General features: G+C 44.4%; 1 protein-coding gene across 1 annotated transcript; it reads right to left on the bottom strand.

Moving 5' to 3' along the window:
- Positions 1 to 5324: 5324 nt before the first annotated feature.
- Positions 5325 to 9010, bottom strand: DYDC2 (DPY30 domain containing 2; the record flags this gene model as incomplete). The annotated part of the gene is made up of 3 exons (XM_080823052.1): positions 5325 to 5459; positions 8380 to 8502; positions 8864 to 9010. 3 exons carry the CDS (start codon positions 9008 to 9010, stop codon positions 5325 to 5327), a joined length of 405 nt encoding a protein of 134 aa, XP_080679178.1.
- Positions 9011 to 15530: the final 6520 nt, after the last annotated feature.

Consider the following 15530-nt stretch of genomic DNA (forward strand, 5'->3'; position numbering starts at 1 on the left):
CCCAAAAGTCATCCTTCTTATTTTCTTTCCAAAGATAGAAAAAGGATATTTATTTCTCCACAGGATAGTATTCCACCTTTTGAAAAAATTTATGATCTATATAAAAATGTAAGAATGATATCAATCAGTACTAATTACTCAAAAGAATGTTTTTACTGGAAGATATTCTGTCACTGGGAAAAATAATTTATGGACTTTATGACTTTCATGGTTATAACAGCATCTCAAAAGGATTTAAGATGAAATTTTGAAGTATCCTATTTGGGATTGCAAATGCTTAGAATATCGGTTAATTTTGGCTGATAATCAAGACAATAAAATATGCATGAGCAGGCTTAAATGCTTCTGGATAATGGTGATCATTTGAAAGCTCTTTGAAGATTTCATTTCATCTAAGAGGTAAGAAAAAGACTGTAATTGACTTGGAGTAAAATGTCCATGGACAGGGGAATCAAACTTCCTTTATCAGTAAGTGCAAGTCAACACAGACTAGCAGTCCAGTGTGTGAGTTCTTGACAGACAAACCCGAATTCCATCTCCCAGTTTGCTGACCTTGGGCCAATCATCCATCTCTGAGCCTTGTTTCCTCAGCCATAACATGGGGATCATTAAAGTGCCCAACTCGGGTGTGCTCAGAGCGCTGAATGTGATAATGTAGTCAAGCACTTAGCATAGTGCCTGGCACATATTAAATATCCATTGTAAGTCAGATAATAGTCTTGAAAACAAAGATAATGCTTTTTAAACTGTATGTTTCATTCTATTTATTTATTTGACAGAGAAAGAGAGACAGCAAGAGAGGGAACACAAGCAGGGGGAGAGAGAGAGGGAGAAGCAGATTCCCCACTGTGCAGGGAGCCCACTGTGGTGCTGGATCGCAGGACCCTGGGATCATGACCTGAGCTGAAGGCAGAAACTTAATGACTGAGCCACCCAGGTGTCTGTCCCATATGTTTCATTCTTTTTTAAGAATGAAATAAAGAAATAAAGAATAATGAAATAAAGAAAAAAGATTTTCTTTATTTATTTGAGAGGGAGAAAGAGTGAGGGAGAACATGAGAGGGGAGAAGGTCAGGGGGAGAAGCAGACTCCCCATGGAGCTGGGAGCCTGATGCAGGACTTGATCCCCGGACTCCAGGATCATGACCTGAGCTGAAGGCAGTCACCCAACCAACTGAGCCATCCAGGCGCCCCTGTTTCATTCTTTAAACACATGTGGAAGAATAAATTTGAAGGGTAAGTGGGAATTTGTATATTCCCTTTTGAAAGTATAGAAAGTCTGAGTGAAATCATATGGTATTTTTTCTCTGACTGACTTATTTTGCTTAGGATAATGCACTCTCCATCCATCCATGTTGTTGCAAATGGCAAGATTTTATTCTTTTTATGTCTGAGTAATATTCCATTATATATATATAATATATATAATATATATATATACATATATATACATATATGTATACATATATACATACACATATATATGTATACATACATACATATACACACACACACACACACACACACACACACACACATACACATATACCCCATCCCAGCATAGAAAGTCTGAGTGAAATCATATGGTATTTGTATTTCTCTGACTGACTTATTTTGCTTAGGATAATGCACTCTCAGTCCACCCGTGTTGCATCCAAAATGCAAGATTTTATTCTTTTTATGTGTGAGTAATATTCCATTGTGTGTATATATATATATATATATACCCCATCTTCTTTATTCATTTGTCTATCATGTATGGAATTTAAGAAACAAAACAAATGAGCCAAGGGGAAAAAAAGAAAGAGAGAGAAACCAGGAAATAGACTCTGAACTATAGAGAACAAACTGGTGGTTTCCAGAGGGGAGGTGGATGTGGGGGATGGGTGTAATCAATGATGGGGATTAAGGAGGGTGATGCATGGAAATGTTGAATCACTCTATTATACATCCAAAACTAATACTACACTCACTGTATGTTAACTACACGGGAATTAAAATAAAAACTTAAGAAAAAAAAAAGTAAGTATAGAAAGTCTGACTGAACGCATATCTTTTGGGTATAGAAGCAAGCCATCCTAAACATTTCCTCTTTGGGAATGGTCCCGATTTTAAAGTCACTTCAAAATTAGGCATTATTTTGGAGCAAGTTTACTCAGCCTCCTCATTTCTCCCTAAACAAATAAAAGCTGGGATTCAACCTAGACTTCTCCTTCCCACTCATGGTGGATTCCTCTTCCCCAGCACCTCCCAGATCTGGCCCTTTCCTGCACCCTGAGCCTCTCCAGCCGTTCCTCCACACACCGCTGACACTCTAGTGAGTCCTCGTTGCTGCCTCCGAGCCTTTGCACGTGTCCTCCTCCTGCTCTCAAACTGCTCCTGGTGGTGTCTCACCTGCTGTCCTCTCTACCACCGTCTCTCCTTGCACTGCACTTACTGTGGTCACTGAGCCTCTCCAGCACTCAGCGCTGAATCTCTTACTGCTCCTGCCCATCAGGAGAGGGAGGCCAGTGAAGAAAGCTGCCAACCACAAGAGCTAGAAGGTGAGGAAAACATGATTGCCCTTCTTCAGGTCCACCTTTAGTTGCTCACTAAAAACAAAGCCAGCTTGGCCAGAGGTGGGATACGTAATGTCATTTTAGCAAGAGAGGCGAGAAAGACCATACAGTGAGCGAAGGCACTGAACTTCCTCTAGAGAGTCTGTCCATCAGAAAGGGGCAGCGCAAGCACTGGCAGTGACCTCCAGGCACTGCCCTGGGGGAGGAGGAAGAACTTGGCCATTTTCCTTTGCCATTTAGTCCCTGAGCAAACCTGGCTTTTGGTAAAGCCTACGAGACTCTGGTCACCACCGTGACTTGGTTTGTCCTGGGCTGTGGAGAAGAGCCATCTCTACTGGGGGAGGGATGAGTCAGGCTGCAAGTCCCATACCCTTAACCAGATGATCTCTGAGGCTGCTCTTCTGAGGGTGGTGCTGAGGAGTGAGTTCAGGCTCTTACTCTGGAACCAAACCGTTGGGAGTTTGAACACTGGCTCTCCTTTCTAGCCAGGTGGGCCCAGGCAGGTTAACTGATGTCTTTGTGCTTCAGATTCTTCATCGGTAAAATGGGGATAATAACCATACGTATTTGCAAAACATATGTCTGATAAAGGGTCAGAATCCAGAATATATATAAAGAACTCTACTATTTTTCACATATTAGATTGGCAGAAAACAAAAGTAAAATAACTAGCTCAGTGTGCCAAGAGGATAAAGAACAGCCACTTTCAAATGGGAGTGTAAATGAGTCTAGCTTTCCAGCTGACAATCTGGCAGAACTGATTGCAATTAAAGATAAAAAAATAAAATTTTCTTTTCAAAATAAATAAAAACTACAGTACATTTTTGGGATAATTGAGGGTGTTTGAAAATGAAGTGTACATAAGGCAAGAATTTTATCAACTTTTAAAAAATTCACTTCTTTTTTTTTTTTTTTGAGAGAGGGAAAGGGAAAGAGAGCAAGCATGAGCAGGAGAGGGGGAGAGGGAGAGGAAGAGAAGGAATACAGCAAAGTCTGAGTGATTTGAGTTTACATCAACCTCACCGGCATTCGGTGTTGCAGTATCTTCTTTTAAGGACTTATTTATTTCTTGGAGAGAGAGCATGAAGAGAGCAGGGGGGAGGGCAGAGGGAGAGAGAGAATCCCAAGCAGACTCCCTGCTGAGCGCGGAGCCTGATGCAGAGCTTGATCCCACAACCCTGAGATCACCACCAGAGCCAAAATCAAGAGTCAGACATCCCATCAACTGAGCCGCACAGGCGCCCCCACTGTCACTATTTTTTAACTCCAGCTATCCTGACAGATGTATAGTGATGCATCATTGTGATTTAAATTTGCATTTCTGTAATGGTTAATGGGGTTGAACATATTTTCATGTGCTTATTTGTCTTATGTATATACTCTTCCATGAAATGTCTGTTCATGTCTTTTATCCCCAAAATGCCAACATCTTTTGATTTAGCAATCCATAGACAGATCAGCGGAGACCTCCTAAGATCTGTGCACAAGAAGTGCATCGTAACAACTTTTCAGTAACAAAATAACAGCAAACAAAAAGCCAAGCTTGGCAACAGTGCAACAAAACATTAGTCAGATGGATTGCATTTTCATGGCCCAGGGATGTGACTAAACACTGGGGCCAAAGAATGATCAAAGGCAAAAGTATGGAATCCCTTAAAGTAGACAAAAGTTATGACTTCCCTCACACAGGCTGTGATGTCCAAGAGATCACCGCTCTCAGGCAGAGGACAAGCTTCCCAGATTCACCTTTCTCCTGGTCTGCTGCAGGGACCACAGGGCCCTCTACAAAGCTCTCTTGGCTTCTTTGTGTGGGTTTTTGGATCTCTTGGCTTTTTCCAGCTACTCTGGAAAGTGTGGCTGAATGCCTTCCCACCAGGTGCAAACTAGAAGGACCTCAGTACCTGCCCAGAGTGCTTCACTCAAAGACTAAGTGGGTCAAGGTCACTGAGAGTTTCCCAGATTGGCCCTTTGTGATAAAGTCAGACTCCATTTTTTGGAGTCTGCTTGCTCACAGCTTGTAGAGGTCAACTCTCCCTCTTCCCCGCATCTGGGCAAGCTGATAAACTCAGGTGCTCCCAACTTTGGCACAGCAAGAGTTTCAAGCCAGGCAAGCCTCTCCCCAAGGATGGGCGCTCCTACCTGGGTCCACCCCTGACGGAAATACAAACCCTAAGCCAGTGTCCTTTCCTTGCAACCTCAAGCCATTTTCAAGCCAGCTTGGGAAGCCCGCCCTCTTCTTCCCCAAGTGCCTCATCGTGGAAGTAATAACCATTTAATATCCTCTTGGTGTGTGGCCACAACACCCTCCCTTTGAGCTTTACTGTCATTGGAGCTGCTTTAAAATACCTGTTGTCAGTGACACAGATACACTCTAGAACATGTATAAACACTCTAGGCCTGACCGGAAGGTTCACCTAAAACCGAGGCATGAACATGTGAGATGGTTGTGTTTCCACTGTCTAATCTCAAAAAATTTGAAATCCTTATGAGTTTATTTTATCCTATCAGTAGTTCAAATGCTTACACGAGTAAGGGTTATCAAGGCCACCAGAACAGAACTTCAGCTGGAGAGTCCGTTCCTGCAAGACACCTCCTTTCACAACAAGTGTCATGAAAATCATCCACCTTTTCATAACTTAAGAAGGAGATTTGGAACCAGGATGCATGTGAGTAGCAATTTCATGCTGAAAAGCCTGGGAAGTTATTTCTTGGGGAGTTTTGACACAGTTGCCAGTCTGGCCAGAAGACTCTGGAGAGAGAGAGACTCTATTGAGGCATTCCTGGAATCATATTGGAAGCACCCGGCAGAGATTCCTGCTTCAAGGCATCCTTCTCAAGGGGTTTTGTGTTCTCTTGCATGAATGTGGTCTTCTTTGTGGAACTAGCTACAGATGTCAGTGGCTAAACAAAACAAAAAAGCAAAAGAGTCATCAGCAGAGACTAAAACACATTCAGTATGCCAAGAACACAACACTGCCATTTTCCTGCCCAAGACTAATAACGAAATCGTAACAGATCAGCTCTAGCAAAGCATAAGGCAAATCAGATAGAACAAGGTAATTCACCAATAATTTTACTGCCTGCCAGAATAAAACTCAACACCACTTAAAGGAAAACTATATAATCTGGACCCCCTACGAAGTATCATCTACGATGCTCAGCACATTCTTAAACCTGTGAACCATATTCTAGAAAAAAAGGATAAAATAGAGAACCCAAAATGACAAAGATCATGGAATTGGTGGAAAAGGACTTAAACCAGCCATGACAAATATTTTCAAACATTTAAAAGAGAAAAAATGGGCACAATGAGTGAAAAGTTAGGGTAGATAAGCAGAGAAAATGGAAATTATAGAAAGGAACCAGAGAGAAATTCTAAAATTGAACAGCGCAATATTCAAAATGAAAAAAATCACTGAATCCCTGAGTGGGATACTAGGCATTGTAGGAGAAGAGGTCAAGAGGTCAGTAAACCTGAAGTCAGATCAAAATAAATGATCTAAACTGAAACAGAGAAAAAAGACGGAAAAAAATATAGTCAGTCTCAATGAACTATGAGAGGATATCCCGCAGTCTAGCAGCTATGTGATTGTAGTCGCAGGTGAGGGAGGAATCTTTGGAGCTTACGCTCTCCCAGCCACTTCTACCTCCATCTTTGTGCCCTGTCCAGTGGATACCGTGCACAATGGATACCACGTCCAGTGGATCCTGCGGGGCACTGCAGAGAGGTCTGTGGAGCATTTGCCCATGTGATCGGCAAGACCCTTCTAACTATAGGCAATAAATCTATGTGTTGACTCCATAAGAATGTGTTTGTAAAACATTCGTATGGCTACAGCTTTATAAACAAAGGGATTGTTTTCAAACGTAGAATCATGGCTTACTTACTCAAAACTGCCTCAACTTAATAAAGAGAAACCAACACAAGGGCTACTTTTGCTAGCTTTCTTTGAGGTCTGACTCACACGCTGCCTCCTCTGAACATCTCTTCCCGAGTGCTATAATTGGATATGATCTCTACCCCACACAGTGCTGTTTCTACTCCTCTTTTTGACATACCCCTGGACCAGTGGTATTCAATCAGGGGTACTCAAAGGCTTTCTCAGCCAAATGCAAGCAATGATGGTTTTAAGATATAAAGGGAAATTTTGCAAAGCTTTGAGTATGGGCATAAAAACCCATCTGCAGGCCTGCTGAAATCTTATGCAACCCATCCTGGGCCTACGTGAGACCAGGTTTAATAACACTAGTGACTCAAAATCTGAAAATGACCAGGAGCAAGGAAAAGTTTGTAATTTGCCTTGAGCCAAGGAGAAATGAGAACTTAGAATCTCATCTTATTTGAGGGACCTTCACTTCTTTACCCTCTACCCAGTTCTTTCCATTTTTTACTCTAAAAGTAGTTCTCCCTAGCCAGGCAAGTTTGTTTTAAGATCCCCGTTGGGCCTCTCTGTTTCCTTCTAAAAAAAAAAAAAGGATCAATTTCCATAATCACAATTTGCGCATGAGTTCTTTCATAAAAGTGAGAACTTGCTCCTAGTCCAGGTATTCTGCTGGCTTTTATTCCCATCTTCCCTGTCTCACACTTGGCAAGGGAACAGCATACCTTTTACTCATCTAAATCTTGCAAAGGAATATTGCTACAGGATGTAAAGCATCCTGGGCACAACTCATTTGGACAATTCCAAACATTAATGTGACCAAAGTTTTCTTTAATAAAGGCATCATGAAACCAGGGTGGAGTTTTGGAAGTCTTTCCCTGCCTCATATATATTGATGTTTCTGTTAACAGGGAAGCATGGTGTTAGGAAAGGAAGACAAGGGCAGCAAGGGGATGACAACTTCCTTGTCATGCCCTCCCCTCTACCATCTCTCAGCACCTATTCAAAGAATGAACTATTCCTGAGTGAGTTCACTTTGTCACTTTAGACTAGTGACAAACAGAAGTACGAAACCACCTTTCTTTTGACCTCTTTTACCAATAAAACATCCAGACTTAAACAATAAATATGAATTAATTATGAGGAGAGCCGAGCATATCAGTGTGAATATACATAAGTTAAACAGTTTCGTGTCTCTTCATCAAAGGTGGCTTTGGAAACTAGCAAAAGCCAGCGGATTGTATGAAACCGCATGGAAGATTTTAATGCACAGGATATTTAATGCACAGGATATAGTGATAGTTGGAAAGATGTCAGATATCTAAGCCCCGTGAGGCGATTCCCTGTCTTGGTATTGTGCACTTTGGAGAAAGCACAAAATTGGCACAAGGTGCTTTTCAGAAGATGGTGGCAAAAGTCGTGGGAGATAAAAGATACCCTTGTCAGGTTCATGAACACATAGCTGTTTCTGACTACAAGAAAGTAATAATTTATGACCAGTATTACAGCATTGCAGAGAAGGCATCTGTGCCTTGATACACAAATAACACACAGTAACTAAAACACTTAATAGTAGATAATAAATAAAATAATATACCTGACTTATATACTGATAACCGTATTTGGTTTCTGAAATACTGAATAAGTTTTGAAAAGCGTTCAAAGGATCTTGTAAGGAAATATATTAGTTCCGACTGACTTACCAAGATTTTTAAAGAAACCCGATTTTTTCAAACCAGTAACAGCTAAGGTATTTCCTGAAATCTAAATTGGCCAGGATTGTCGATAAGACTGGTTTACATATAACTCTAAGAAGATGGAGACAAGTGAGCTCCGGGAGCCTCAGTGCACTGGGTACTGTGGCCTCGCTGGCCCGTGGATTTCCTGGGATCCAGCTCTGGGGTGTGCTCCTGTCCACTGCTGGGTTCCTCCCTCCCTACCTTGTCACACTTTTCACACTTCTGTTGAATCTGACGCTCTTCTTGGTTCAGCATTTCTGTCATTGTGGTTTCTTTGAGGCTATTATCCTGTACTTCCTTCAATTGGATCTCCCGTTGGCTCTCCTGGGGTGAGAGGAGAGCGGAGTCAGGTCAGCCCCTGGGAAACCTGTACTAACAGGCTTGCCCTCACTGGGACAGGCCACAGGCCCAGGGCCCTGAGGACCTCCCGAGTTTGCTCCTGTGACCAGCTTTTGCCTGCTAGTAGGTCCAAACTCACCAATCCCACAACTCCTCTGAGCTGGACTCCCACTTCAGCCCCAGACTCTCCACGCTTCAGGAATATCCAGGCCTAAGGGATCTTGCAAGTCAAATAAACCAAGAAGCTTTCTGGGCTAGCTCTGGAATCCTACTTTGGATTTCAAATTGCCGTGAGAAAGCTGGAAAGCCACCCCCCCCACAAAGACAACTCTGGGCACACACATACCTCTTCTTTTGCTTTAACGGTTTTCCTGTAATGATAAAGCCAGTGACCCAGGTACTCTATGGGGTCACTGGGCCGAACCTTCGCCACCTCTGCCAGTGCCTGGCTCAAGCAATTTCCGAAGCACCTCTTCAGGTAGTCAGTTTCCATCCTTGTGCGCCTGAGAAATAGCATAGCAGAGTCACATTACTTTATAAATCAAATCTGATCTTTAAAATGGACACACTCTAGTCAATTCAGATTCATTTCAGGATAAATGTGAGCTACTTCCGGATGCCACCCTTCCCAAAAGAAACAATAAATACATACTTGCCAATTGCTCTTACATTCAAATGGACTTTTTAAAAAAGCTCTCCGGCTGTCTTCGGTCAGATAATAGGTCCTGGGGGTTATGAGGCCTGAGAGGAGCTTGATAGAGCTAAGGTCTCCACTTACCCACAAATCTCTACCCTTGAGTAGGGAGGAAATAATTGCGCAACCAGGAGGTCCCCAGGGGGCGCTCTAAGGACCCAGCAAGCTGTGCTATTGTGAGGTTGGAAGCTACACTCTGTGACATGGGTAAATGAGGCTTATTTATTTCAGAAGGGACCACGGAAAAGCCCCGGGGAGGAGAGGGAGGGAGAATGGCAGGCACCGTAGCTACCCATGGTCACAGGTTCTGCCAGGGTGTAACACACTATTCTACTCCAGAGAGCAAGCAAGAAACTAGTGGAGGTTGAGCTGATGCCCCAGTATTTACTATTTTTTTTTTTAAGATTTTATTTATTTACTTGACAGACAGTGATCACAAGTAGGCAGAGAGGCAGGCAGAGAGAGGGGGAAGCAGGCTCCCTGCTGAGCAGAGAGCCCGATGCGGGGCTCGATCCCAGGACCCTGAGATCATGACCTGAGCCGAAGGCAGAGGCTTAACCCACTGAGCCACCCAGGTGCCCCCCCAGTATTTACTATTAATTGGATTTCAGGAGCTGGAGGCAGTGCAGCCTGAGTCACACGATAGGTTAGGCGTGGCGGTGTAGAGCTGCAGTCTGAACACAGACTCTGGGAAGAGACAGGCTGAGTTCCCGTCCTGGTACCACCGCTTGTTAGCTGTGTGATCTTCAACAAGTCACCCAGTCTCTCTGAGCCTCGGTTTTCTCATCTGTAGAACAAAATAATAATGGTATGGGCTTCATAATTGTGGGGGTTAGAAGAGATAACAAACAGGTAAAGCACTTAGCCTGGCACATGGTATAGAAAATATATATTTTCTGGATTTTTACTTATTTGAGAGAAAGAGACAGTGAGAGAGAGCATGAACAGAGGGGAGGGGCGGGGGAGAAGGAGAGGGAGAGGGAGAAGCAGGCTCTTCACTGAGCAGAGAGCCCGATGTGGGGCTTGATCCCAGGACCCTGGGATCATGACCTGAGCCAAAGGCAGACTATTAACTGACCGAGCCAGCCAGGTGGCTCTGGTACATGTTAAATAAATATTAGCTATTATACTGGAAGACTGTGACATACAATGGACTAACACCTATTTCTGGTCATCTCCCTATTTCTGAGGTTTACATACTTTAAGTCCAAGAGCTAATAATAAAATGAATAATAAAGTCTCAGTTCTAGTATTAACATCTTCTGGAGGTGTTTTTCGGTTTAAGGAAGGAAAGATACATAGATACGCATATAGAAAATATATACATATATTTCCTAGCTCTTTCCACTGCAAAAGCCTAGAGGCAAAAACACTTAAGTAGCAATGAATGAGCACAGTGATTATAGGGAACTTGCTTTGAAATAGCCTTTACCACTTAAGAGCAATCAGGGCTCCTTGGAGAAATGGTGAATTCCAAGGTTGGGGCAGGAGAGGTCCAAGAAGCCTGGAACATTTTCTTGTCTCAGAAAGTAGAAAAATGCTAGAAAATAAGCGATTAAGGGCACAGGAACCAGCAGACGGGGCTGCTACTGGCCCAATCTGGGGCAATTAGACCGCTGAAATAAATATTGACTCTAACACATTATAATTAATTGGGTAAAATAAAAAATCCGTGAATCAATGTAAGAACAGATTAGTAAGTGAGTGAATGGGAGAGAAGGCAAGTTCCAAAGGTAGAATGTCAACCAATAAACATGGGAAGAATAATGGAGTTTTTAAAAAATCAACATTTTTAACCATCATAGTATAACTGCATCAAGCCAGAATCCTCAGTGAGGACTAAAACTGAATGAATATTTGATAAAAAATAGGATACCCGTATAGTCTCAAGGTTTCTCCCCACAAATTATGTATTAATACCAAAAGGAAATAGATGAACTTCACAGTGCTGAGACCTGCCCGATACAACCTTCAGCAAGCGATCTAAGGGAACATCACTAACAAAGGGACAAAGTGACATCATGTGTCTCCTGATGGGATGCACTTCTTAGGGGGATGAAATATATTTCTGTGGATTCCTTGCCCAAAATGCAAAACTTGAATCTAATTGAGGAAATACGAACAAAGCCAAATTGAGAGACAGTCTGCAACTGGTCTGCACTGTTAAAAATGTCAAGATCGTGAAAGACAAAAAAAAAGGAGGAACCATTCCAGATCAAAGGAGCCGAAACAGGCCTAACGCATGCACGGAACGCATGATTCTGGATTGAGTCTGAAACAGAAAAAAGAATTTTATGAAGTGTTGTTGAAGAAACTGAATGTGAATTGTACATTACATAATAGAAGTGTATTAAGGTTAGGGAGCCTGGTGTCTAAGTCTGTTAAGCATCTGACTGTTGATTTTGGCTCAAGTCATGATCTCAGGGTTGTGAGATCAGGGCCCACGTCAGGCTCTGTGCTGAGTGTGAAGTTGGCTTAAGATTCTCTCTCTCTTCCTCTGCCCCTCCCCCTGCTTGCCCTCATGTTCTTTCCTGCAGTTTACCCTCTGTCCCACAAAAAGTGTATCAAGGTTAAATATCCTGGTTTGACTCACTGAAATATGAGTAATAAAATGTAATTTTTCTTTGGAAATACACAGTGTAGTAGGGCTAAGTAATGGTTTCCCAAAGTATCTAAGTCCTAATAACTGGAACCTATGAAATCTGTTACCTTGTCTGGCAAAAGGTACTTTGCAGGTGTGATAAAGGATTTTGATTTGGGAAGATGATACTGAATTATCCCTGAAGGTACACTGTAATCCCAAGAGTTTTTATAATTGGAACACAGTAAAGTCAGACAAGGAACCAAGGAGATGTGATGGTGGAAGTTGAGAGAGAAAACGTGATGTCATTCAGGGCCTTGAGCCAGACTGTGGGTAGCCTGTGAAGCTGGAAAAGGCAAGGACATGGATTCTCCCCTAGAGCCTGCAGAAGGAACGAGCCTTGCTGACACTTTAGTTTTAGCCCTGCAAGACTCATTTTGGATTCTGGCTTCAAAAAACTGCAAGAGAGTATGTGTAAAGCCACAAAGTTTGGGGAGCACCTGGGTGGCTCAGTTGATTAAACGTTTGCCTTCAGCTCAGGTCATGATGTCAGGGTCCGGGATTGAGTCCCCTTCCACTCCAAGTGTGGTCTGTGATCTGCGGCCGTTCATCACCCTGAGGCTCGACAAAATGCAGCTTCTCAGGTCCCACCCCCACACCTACATATTCAGATTCTTCATTTTAACAAAATCCCTAGGTGATTCAGTTACAGATCTACTTTGCCTTTATCGCTGGAGAACCGCCCTTCCCAGAGGGCTGAATCCCCAACTCTGCATTCCAGAAAAGCTCTCCACTTCCCAACGCCTGCTTCTCTGTTGAGGTGTGGCAAACCCTTTCTGGAGAAAGCATCTGCTCGAAATTGCACGTTTCAACGATGGTCTCAATGAAACAGGGGACCTGACTGTTACTAAAACTTGATGCAAAGACAGTAGAGCCAGAATAACAGAGCCGCAGTGTGAGGGAGGGGAACAAAGGGATGCCATTTACAGCCCTCTCTCCACAGGCGCCCCGCACAGTTACCAAGGGGGAGGGGCCTCTTTTTCCCAGAGCTCCTCCCAGAGTCAGCTTGCACTGCCCCTCCTTGTTCACCGACTTCCAACTCAGTAGGCAGGGCAAAAAGCATAGAGGTGGTCTTTGTTCACACTATATTCCCAGTGCTAGGCACACAGTAGGTGCTCAGGAAATTTTTTTTTTACTTAATCCAGTGAAGGCTCTGAGGCCGGTCCATCTGTCAGCGCCCACTCTGGTACTTACTGCCTCCACAACGCTTAGGGAGGCTTCTCCTGCCCAGCACTGCCCAACATAAATTAAAACAGAACGTGGGAAATGCTAGCAGAGTGCTGTACACAAAACACTTGGGTCAGGGAAGATGGCAGTGGCTCTGGCTTGGCGGAGGTTGGACGGCTTCCCGGAGGTGCGGGCGCCTGAGCTAGCTCTGAAAGGAACCAAGCAGGGGTCACCAGAATCTCAAAGGTGCGAAACCGTGCAAATACGGGGCCATCGAACTCCGGGGACGGGGATTGTCTCCTCTGGCCGGAGGCTGGGGGATTTCCCGCCCTAGGTGTGCAGGTAGCCCCCTGCGGCTGCTCCGGGCTAGCCCGCCGCCGCTCTCTCTCTCCCAGCGCCGCCGGCTCGACTCTTCTTCTCGGCCTCCCCTCCTCCCAGCCTCCAGGCTGTAAGTCTCTGCTCGCCCACCCTGGCGGTCCCTTCTGTGTGGGGCGCCCCCGCCACACCCCGCGCGCGCCGTCTGCCCGCGACTCTCGCGCCCCTCCTCTCCGCCGCGCGCTCGCTCTCCTGCCCGGCGTCCCACTCCCGAGCCTCCCGCTCCCCGCCGCGCGTTCTCCGGCGCCCCATCCCGCGCTCACCGCTCCGCGCGCCCCAGCCCCTGTGCAGTGCGCCGTCCCGGGTTCCGAGGCACGCACGCTCGTTGCCTAGCGACGGGACGCGACTCGCGGAGCGAGGGTACGCGCACGCGTCGGGTGCGCGCATCGAGAACGCAGGCGCCTTTCGCCCAGGCGGGGTTCGGGAGCTTGGTGGGGTTCCCGCGGGGACCGTGGTTTTGGCCGTTGGGCCTTGCGAGTGGTGTGGGATTCAGACGACGCCCCGGCTTCTTTGGGCGGAGAGAGGTTTGTGTAGCGCCTGGGGAGTGCCGCCTCCTCCTCCATCCCTTCTCCTCGGCTGGCCTCGCCACGCTGGGTGGAGGGGACCGGGAAGGCGGGAGACCCTTCCGCAGACCCAGGATAGGAAAACGAACCCAAGCGTCCCGAATCGAGGGTTGCCAGATACAACCAGGACACCGGTTCATTAAATTTCAGATAAACAACGAATGATTTTTGTATCATACTACACTGAACTAACACGTTATTCCTTATTTCTCTGAAATTCATGTTGAACGGTGCATCCCCTATTTTTATGTGCTACATCTGGCAACTCTACCCGAATCCCCTCCTTTCCCACTAGGCTGGCCGGCTTTCTCCTTGGCATGGGCAAAGGACCTCTTTCTGTTCCTTGTGACAACCTCTCCAGGCTCAAGGCAGCTGTTTCCCTGGGAAAGGGCTTTCTTATCTTGAGCCGAGATGCCTGTTGGTGTATATGAAAAATAACATTCTTTACAACAACCTGTGAGATGGGTATTATCGCCATTTCATGGACAGGAAACATGAGAAGCTAAGTAACGAGTTTACCTGGGTTCTGTTAATCTAGGCCCATAGATCTGAGACCCACACTCGATGGGATCTACTCTTAGGCCAAAGGTTTCTTCCTTGAGGACATGGTCCTTTTCCCGTGTATTATTTTTCTGAACAGCAGCAGGAATCTGTTCCCCCTGTTTTACCTTTTCAAAAGACATTGAGATGTCACTGTAGTTATTTTATCTTTAGAGTATGTCCCGTTGCAGAAGCACAGTGAAGATACTCTGTCTCAAACTGGTTTGTAATACTATAATCCTTCTCTCTGTATGGTTAAGACATACTTAACCAGCTTGAAATGCCAACTTGAAAAGGAATTCGGCTCATTCGTGCCAGTTTATAGAGTTTAAGTTTTTATGACTACATTTATGTACACACATACATATTCCTTCCCCCACTGCTGTTAATACAAAAGGTGGCATACTATATATAATTTCTAGACCTTGCTTTTTTCCCCTCACCTCACACTATGTCCTAGAGATCACTCCCTATTTTAGAGATTTTCCTAATGTCTTTTATATAACATATATGCACAGTAATCCATTGCGTTGTTGTATCTCAACAGTCCCTTAAGGATGAGTTTTTGGATGGGGTTCCAGTTTGACTATTCTAAGTAACGGTGCAACGTAACTACGTGCATATAGCATCACTCCATATTTTTTCAAGTTACAATCTGAGAAGGGAGATCGATGGTTCAAAGAGTAAATACCTATGTAATTTTCTAGATTTTGTCAAATTCCTCTCTGTGGGAGCTATACCATTTATACATGCACCACCATCAAATGGGAGAGACACTACTGGGCTTTATACCTCAGGAGGTTGTTGTTTCTGAAATTTTATACAGAATGTTCAGTGCATTTGTCCAGGGACAGCACTAGACCTGCTGGCATTCTACTCTCTCATATTCAGCTCATGTCTGACCTATAGTAGGTACTCAGCATATATTTGTTGAATAATGAATAGCAACTAGATTCCATAAGGTTAATTTGAGGGTGATCAGTTTTTTCAAAGCACCTGAAGTACAGTAGTTTCTACATTTCCCTTCCTTCCT

This window comes from Martes martes (genome assembly GCF_963455335.1).
Source record: "Martes martes genome assembly, chromosome: 14".
Classification (NCBI taxonomy): Eukaryota; Metazoa; Chordata; class Mammalia; order Carnivora; family Mustelidae; genus Martes; species Martes martes.